At 42.8% G+C, this 8705-nt stretch overlaps 2 protein-coding genes across 2 annotated transcripts in view; both read right to left on the minus strand.

Moving 5' to 3' along the window:
- Positions 1–438: 438 nt before the first annotated feature.
- lim2.3 (lens intrinsic membrane protein 2.3) lies at positions 439–1875 on the minus strand. The gene is made up of 4 exons (XM_056611913.1): positions 1701–1875; positions 886–1035; positions 655–789; positions 439–509 (listed from the first exon to the last, which is right to left on the minus strand). The coding sequence occupies exons 1-4, from the start codon at positions 1873–1875 to the stop codon at positions 448–450; spliced, it is 522 nt and encodes a 173-aa protein (XP_056467888.1). The 3' UTR covers positions 439–447.
- Positions 1876–5782: 3907 nt separating this feature from the next.
- Positions 5783–8705, minus strand: part of LOC130405609 (roundabout homolog 2-like) — a 52589-nt gene continuing 49666 nt past the window's right edge. Inside the window, exons 25-27 of the mRNA XM_056610786.1 lie at positions 7716–7889; positions 7053–7240; positions 5783–6179 (exon numbers count right to left, since the gene is read on the minus strand). Coding sequence (XP_056466761.1) covers positions 6168–6179; positions 7053–7240; positions 7716–7889 — 374 coding nt within the window. The 3' untranslated portion in view covers positions 5783–6167. The remainder of the gene's footprint in view (positions 6180–7052; positions 7241–7715; positions 7890–8705) is intronic.

The raw sequence follows: 8705 nt of genomic DNA on the forward strand, positions 1-8705 counted from the left end.
GGTTTTTGGTGTTTCTTGTAAGCAAATGGGGAAATGGTGTTCACTCCACCTCTTCGACTTAAGTTACAGAATTCGTATTAAATTGTTTATCACTATCATACGCTGTGTGCTTAACATACCCTTAAAAGTTTATTCTATGTAGCTTTTCAAAATGACATACAAATTTGGATTTATGTGACCTTTGACCTCGATGCTCATGACATCACAAACATGCTTCCTGTTGCGAGACTGACACCATGACAGATTTTATACAGTCCATCTTAACAATTTTCAACTCTTTTTCCAAAATGATGACAAACCATTATATATTTTTTATTCTCATTTATTTAGCATATTTGCAAGTTGTCTAGATTAAAGCAAATCGTGTGTGTCCAAGAACAAAATGCTTCCTCCTAAAGTCATAATTTAAAAGACCAGGGAAGGAACGGTGAAATGCCTTGGCACAGCTCAGCGCGAGTTGGTGTTTCTTGGGCATTCATGCATTCGGTAGGCACACATGTAGAAGATACCTGAAAATAATCATATAACACGATTAACATCACCAGTAATGACCAACACTGATATTCAATGCCGATACAAATTTAAGCCAAACTGAACATGAACAAGAGGTTCGAGCACCTCCTAGTGATGAAGAGCGGCCATTGTCATACACACCTGAGAAGAAAGTGAGTACCACGGCCACCCAGCCCATAATGTAGGACCAGGAAAATCGCCAGTTTCCATAGCGTTTCCCAAAGTAGTTCACCGTGACCCCTGTGTATACAGCCATCGCCAGCAGTACAAAGAAGCCTGCGAACAAAATTCCCACCATCAACATCAACAACACTGTTTACAGTGCTGAGAGGTCCACTTTTTGATGGAAGACGTTCCCCAAAAATCACTTACATGAGATGAAGAAGAAGATACCAGCTGCGAAGGTCTTGTCAAATCCATCGAACGAGGAGTAGTGGATGAAGGCCATGACGCCGATGACGAGCCCAATGAAACACGCCAGCACGGAGAGGATCATGAAGGCTCTGGTAGCGTCCCAGTAAGCTGTGGGACGGGAGCGGCACAGGGAGAGGTCAAAGCTGTCGTTCAGCCTACTACACTATCGGCCCTATATTCACCTAGTGGCCATCTTGGTTCTAACCATTTGCAGATTGATGATGACCGGATGCTGGGGTCTGAATCCCGCTTTCAGCTCGCTTAGGGCCAAGATGGCACTGAGATGACCGCTATGAGATTCATGTATGGTAATAATTATTTGACTGTGTCAAGCTTATCTATGTTTTTGTATTTGCAGAGTGATTGTATTTAAGCATTCGGATGGCCAACAGGTGAAATTAATTCTATCTTCAGGTAAAATCCTTCTCTGCGGTACCACCTCAAAGACCTCCCCACGGCACTGGTTTCGACTGACACTCCAAGCCTGGTCTGAACACAGTACTCTGGGAAGAGACAAGCCAAGGGATCTATTGATAGTACTTCTGGAGAAGAAAGTCCAGGCTCCTCTGGAGTCATGGTGGGTTGCCATCATGATTCCTTTCTATAGCTTATACGCCACACCTGTCCGGAGCAGTTAGGGTGAGGCGTCTTGCTCAAGGACACCTCGACACTCAGCCAGGAGGAGCTGGGGCTCAAACCAGCAACCTTCCGGTTGCCAGCCAAGCCACTCTACTCACCAGTACTTCTAGTCAGCCAAACACACTCTTCCTTACCGATGCTATCTGTGTGTGTCATGCATTTCCCAGGCACACAGTATCGCCAGAGGCCCTGGTGCATATAGTTGTTGGAGTGACGGTACTGCATCCAGTAGTCGGTTGCCGTGGAGATCATGAGGAGTATGTTCCCCATGCCGGCACAGAACAGCCCTCCACCCATGAAGCTGTACATCCTGCCAACAAACGAGCCAACGATAGAAGGACGTGAATTAAAAAGAGAACACACTATAGGCTCTATCTGTTCTGTGTTTAGATGGGGAGAAGGGATTGCACAGCCAAAAGGTGGTCACAGTAGGCCCCTAAATCATTTCTAAATTAATTGAAAGAATAATTTACAAGAATGACACAGAAAGAATGTTTCTTCAAAATTGATGACACACACAAGAATGTGAAATGCATGTAAAAATCATAAATTGACCGTCTACCTTATTTCGTTATCTCACGGTAAACGTGAGAATCTCCTGAATGACGTGGGTCGTGAACGCACGGCGGAGCGCGGTATTGCCTCGGGGTGGTGGACAAGTTTTGTTTGGGCATAGGAAACCGGGCGAACACACTGCCTGTCGGGACAAAGGGGGACACGCACAGAGTCCCAACCAATCACAGGGGATCAGTTTTGTTTTTTGGGGAATTTGCTGAAAATACAAAATTGTTAAAGCGCTGTGCAAGTCCCCTATGATAGTGATGACACATGGCTTTCGATTCACCGCGTAACACGGCCCCCCCAGCTAAGCGGATGATGTGCAACAGGCCTCCACCACGCCGAAGCTGCAAACGTTTATTGTTGCAATTTGATAAAATAACTTAACAAGTAAATGACAACAGAATAACACCAAATAGCAAAATAAGACTTGTACAATATACATTTTTAGTTACCCCAAATAATTATCTGAGATTAACTTCACTTTTTTGGTTTTTGACCTTGTTTGTAAGAACCTGGGTTATCATGAACAGTAGACAGAGCTGGCATGGTGGCCTTCAGCTGTAATAGTCTGGGTTCGATGCCTCATGTCCATGATCTATCTGTGGGCATCTTGAGCAAGATGGCCGTAACTGCTCCTTAAAGTATTTAAATTCAATGTCATCGCTTTGGATTAAAGTGTCTACTAAACGTCTCAAGAGTAAATAGTACATGGTAGTGCACTATGTACTGTGTTCCCAATGAGCCATCACAGCCATTTTATGTTTAAATAAAAGTGATACAATTCAAACAAGGCATTTAATCACCATAGCATAAGTCATTTAGAATTGTAATAACAAATAAATTATGACCTGGGATGTATTTTATATCATATAATAATGGGTTTTTATAATTTTATATATATATATATATATATATTAAAACAATCAAAAACACTGAGAAACAACATTAAAACCTTTCTCAAGTGATAGTGTAGACCTTGTGACCTTGGACATTCACTTTTGGCCACACATTCCCATGAGTTAAAATAATAAGGTAGGACCTCCATATGACCACTAGGCTGTGCCTTTCTATCAGGGAAAAACACATCGGACTGCTCCAGGATTATCAGATTGTCACGCATTAATCTCTGCCGCCACAGATGGAAGGATACAGTCACTGGGTTGGTCCACTGGCATAGTCATCCTTGACGCAGTAACCCACTCGGGAAATGAAATCTGTCCGTTAGATAGCGTTTTGTTGATCTATTGCTTTGTTTCAATGGTAAACATGCTTTATTCATTTCCTAAATCCGTCCTCACCCCATCCCTGTCACGGCGCTGGACACCGGGGACAGCACAGATACACTATAAACCATAAACTATGGGGTCGAAAACAAGCAAAAACCACAAAGGAAAAGTGTTGGCCTGATGGAACATTTGTCTTCCTATTTACCGAAAAAAAAAAAAGGGGCAGGTTCATCTTTCTTTGAAATTAAAATCAATTCCGAATAGATTATTGTGCTCATGTTAATAATCTCATTCTGAGACGCACAGGAAGCATTCAGTTTATGGATTGTCCCAGTGGGTAATCTAGAGTTCAAACAATGTAATGTTAGTCAAAAAGACACAAACGCACATACACACACACACACACACACACACACACACACACACACACACACACACACACACACACACACACACACACACACACACACACACACACACACACACACACACACACACACACACACACTCAAAGGCACACACACACACACACACACACACACACACACACACACACACACACACACACACACACACAGGCACACACAAACACACACACGCACACACACACACACACACACACACACACACACACACACACACACACACACACACACACACACACACACACACACACACACACACACACACACACACACACACACACACACACACACATTTACTGTAGATACATACACAGTGTTTGATCAAGTAGCGCACATGTATATTGCATAAGCCTTTTAATCATGCATTGCATTAAGTGCATTAGCTTTTCGTTATCCTTCTTCCTGGTAGGATTCTGTGGTCATTGGCCAATGGCTACCCATTCTGAGGGTTATCCCATAATTGTCCGTGACTTCTTAGACATTTTCAATAACAAATATGCTTTAACATCCATAAAACATCTTTAACATTCCAATTCGACAGGGGGAGTCAAGCAAGATACACATAATTCATCAAAGTTTTTTTTTTTTTTAACGAACACAGAGCTTTTGAATAGATACTGCAGTCCAAATCTATTATTTTGGAGAGAGTTTTCACTCGTCGTATGTACGTTTGCAATATATATTAGTTTGCAATGCAATTATCGTTTGCAAATCATACACTGGCTCATGTGGAGTCCTTCTTAAAATCCTTCTGGGCTTTCAGCTGTCTCCATCTTTTAATTGTAACACCACGATATATCTGTGTTTGAGCATGGCTCTGAACAAGGTACTTCTTATAAGGCTGTAAGGTCGGGTAGAATTGAGTAAAATTTTGATCCAGATGGCTTGCTTACTTTACTTCCATTACTGCAGCACACTGTGTTTTTGTGACAATTTGTGTAATATCTGGCAGGGTTTTCATGGTAGAGTAGTGAATCATAACACAAAATCAAAAACAAGCCTTTCGACCTGGAAGGGACACTTCTAAGGAGAAAATGGCGGTTTTTCTTACTTTCCTTAATCTCTGATGACAAATCATGTTTATTTGATGACTAAGTACTGTACAGTCAAATCGCTCCTTTAATGTGTGTGCGACCATTTGGTAAAAACCGGTTCAAATCTAACGTTTAACATAAACGTCTGTAATTCTGTAATTAATTGAACATGGTCTGGATGTCACTATGCAGGATAATTAACTAAGATCGTTCTTTATCAATCAGCTCAAACCAAGTGCTGCTCCTGATGTGTGTCAGGCCAACCCATCCCCCCCCCCCCCCCCCCATCTCTCTTATTTGTACTGTGCCGTTGGTGATGCAACTGATTTAACACAACGCAACACACATCCACTCAGTTTTATGTCATAAATAAATAAATACTTTGAATCCAGTTCACGTTGCCCGCTGCTCTGGTCGTGAAACAATGCGCGGTGTCTTCAATAGGGGAGAAGTTGAAAGCCCTCGAGCAGGGAGTTGCCCACGATAATAAATACCATTATGTCTTACATGCTGGAGAAAACCATTAGGGCAGTTGTAGGACACGATGAGGAACAAATGCGTCGGTTTTGTAACAAATCTTTTATTGTACAGGTTACAAATCTCGACAGAACTATCACATTGGTGATTAGGAAGGACAAAGCACGCATTTACACACAAATATAAACTTTAACAGACACTAACGCAAACAAATGTGCACGCACAGGGGAACACAAACCTATGCACACACACACACACACACACACACACACACACACACACACACACACACACACACACACACACACACACACACACACACACACGTACACACACACACACACACACACACACACGTACACACACACACACACACAAACACACACACACAGTGGCGTTTTGCAACTTATTCCATTTGCCATATGTTTTAATCTATCATAAAAAAAATACATATTAGTAAACAGCAAACGTAAGCTACATTCAATAATCTTGCTGTACAATAGTAAAAGTTACTTCTGTCAATTTTTTCTAAAAATACTGTATTTCTTTGTCATTATCATTTTTGTAGCACATTTGATTACATCTTTTACACATTGCAAGATGTTTTTAATATACACGCAGTGGCAGAGCTAAAATAAATAAATAAATAAATAAATAAACAAACACACAAAAAAATAGAATAAATTATCAAATCCAAAATTGAATATAAATAACAGCAGTGAGTAAAAAAAGGCAGGTGGCAAGCCATGGCGTGTTCCCTCCGTTTCATCTTCCCGCTTCTCTCAGGGTGCCATGGCAACAGGCTGATGGGTTTTCACGAAAAAGCAGCCAGAGAGGATAGAAGAGGCGCCCCATCAAGTCACATAATCAGTTTCTGTTTAAATGAGGTTCTGCAAGCAAAACAAGCAAAGCCCGTAATTAGAGGAGCGACAGCGAGCCCGGAGGCAGGCTTGTGTGATACTACTGTGTGTTACCGATGGATAGACTGTGTGTTACTGATGAATGTTACTTTGTGTTACTGATGGATACAAACTGTGTGTTACTGACACACGGTGCTATGTGTTACTGATAAATAGACCAGTGTGATACTACTGTTGTTCGTAGCTGTGTGTTACTGATAGACTGTCGCTGTGTGTTACTGATTAATAGACCAGTGTGATGCTGATGAGTAAAGCTGTGTGTTACTGATACACTGTGTGTGTGACTGATACACTGTGTGTGTTACTGATAAACTGTGTGTGTTACTGATAGATAGACCCTTGTGATACTGATGACTAAAGCTGTGTGTTACTGATAGACTGTGTATGTAACTGATAGATAGACCCTTGTGATACTGATGACTAAAGATGTGTGTTACTGATTGATATGGACTTTGGCCGTGGCCGGATTTAATTTATAGAAAAAGATTATGTGGTAATATAAAGCTAAATGATCTCACCTCTGATACATCGTACTACGAAATTGTATCAGGTCTTCACACCGTGTCGTTAAATAACATACAATGAATGTGTTTCTTTTGCGATAGTCATATATTTAGTGTAAACTTTGTTTTTGGTATTTTTTTTAAGCCATGGTCTGACTCTATGACTCTGAATGGATGGTCGGTGTTAGATATCAACCTCCCCCTATGAAAGCACTCTTCAGCTTTTCCTTTGTCTGCGAATGAATGGGGAAACAAGCGAAAAAGCTTTTTTTTTCTACAGCACCGCCACAATGTGTGCTCGGGTGCAAACTCTTGCAGTGGATCAGTTCGGAAGCGTCACCTCATCTCTCCTCTTCTCGGCAGAGCCAGGGGCCCTTGGACTGGTGGCGGGCCGAACAGGGGCCCCGCCGAGGGACCCGTAGCTGGAGGACTGGACCTTGGGCAGGGCGCAGGACTGACCGCACAGGATCACGTTCTCATCTGTAAATGAGGACAAAGAAACAATCACTAATCTCGAATATTGAGCCTCTATGGCGGTTTAAAGAAGGTCAATGACTTGAAATAATTTAATGCATTGATGTAGAAAGATAGTGAATCACATAGTCTCACATAATCTATTGTACATTCTTGGGGTTATTCAGTTCGTTCAGATGTTGTTAACTGTAATGTATTTCATAATGTACAGTGTTTTCTACACCGATCGGTACATGGAATAATATATCACAATTCAGGACTGCAGAGATAACAACAACAGCCGTTTATAGACATATCACAGCACACATCATCCTCACAGATCCCTCAAAAAAGAACAATACTGCTCTCTCCAGGAGACCGACCAGTTCAAGAGTCAAACTCGAAAGATCCTCTGCGTGCGACAAAAGTGAGTCGAAATAAAAAAATCATTCCCAGAACTGCTCCGCTTCCCCCCCGCACGCCGGCCGAGTGGGATTGGCGCTAGGAGTCATCCCATAAAAGTTGCAGCGTGTTGCCGGCGCGGACGTACCCTGTGCCAGCCACTTGGAGGGCCCTCTCTTCTGGGGCGAGACCAACCCGCGCCTCCGCTGGGCGGCGGGCGACCCGCTCGCCGCCGCCAGATCGCCCTCGGTCGCCCGGCTGCCGCCGCCGCCCGCCGTGTCCGACCTCTCTGTGGGCGGGGGGGTGGGCGGAGGGGGGAGATCTGCATAGACGACGGAGAAATGGAAGCGTTAGCAGCTCCTAGCAAATTACACTGTGGTTAACGTAGATCTGCATACTCCAGAAACTGTAGTAGAATACACTTTGGATAACGTAGATCTGCTTACTCCAGAAACTGTAGCGGAATACACTGGTTAACGTAGATCTGCATACTCCAGAAACTAGCAGAATACACTGTGGTTAACGTAGATCTGCATACTCCAGAAACTAGCAGAATACACTGGTTAACGTAGATCTGCTTACTCCAGAAACTGTAGCAGATTACACTGTGTTTAACGTAGATCTGCATACTCCAGAAACTAGCAGAATACACTGGTTAACGTAGATCTGCTTACTTCAGAAACTGTAGCAGAATCCACTGGTTAACGTAGATCTGCATACTCCAGAAACTAGCAGAATACACTGTGGTTATCGCAGATCTGCATACTCCAGAAACTAGCAGATTACACTGTGGTTAACGTAGATCTGCATACTCCAGAAACTGTAGGGGAATGCACTGTGGATAATGTAGATCTGCATAGTGAATAGATGGACGGAGGCGTTAGCAACTCCTAACATGACGCACTGTGGTTTATGTAGATCTGCCTACTACAGAAACTGTAGCAGAATGCACTGTGTGTGCCGACCAGGGAGCAGGCGAGGTAGCCATCAGAGTAGCGGATGGGACTGGTCTGTGTGAATATGAATTAGCAATGGAATCCTGGCTCACAAGCAAAAATAAATATCATGTTGTATATGCATTGTTTCTGAGTCAGGATGGTGATTCTGGTGAAACACAGTGTGTGTGTTTGTGTGTGCG

The sequence above is a fragment of the Gadus chalcogrammus genome, chromosome 16, assembly GCF_026213295.1.
Source record: "Gadus chalcogrammus isolate NIFS_2021 chromosome 16, NIFS_Gcha_1.0, whole genome shotgun sequence".
Classification (NCBI taxonomy): Eukaryota; Metazoa; Chordata; class Actinopteri; order Gadiformes; family Gadidae; genus Gadus; species Gadus chalcogrammus.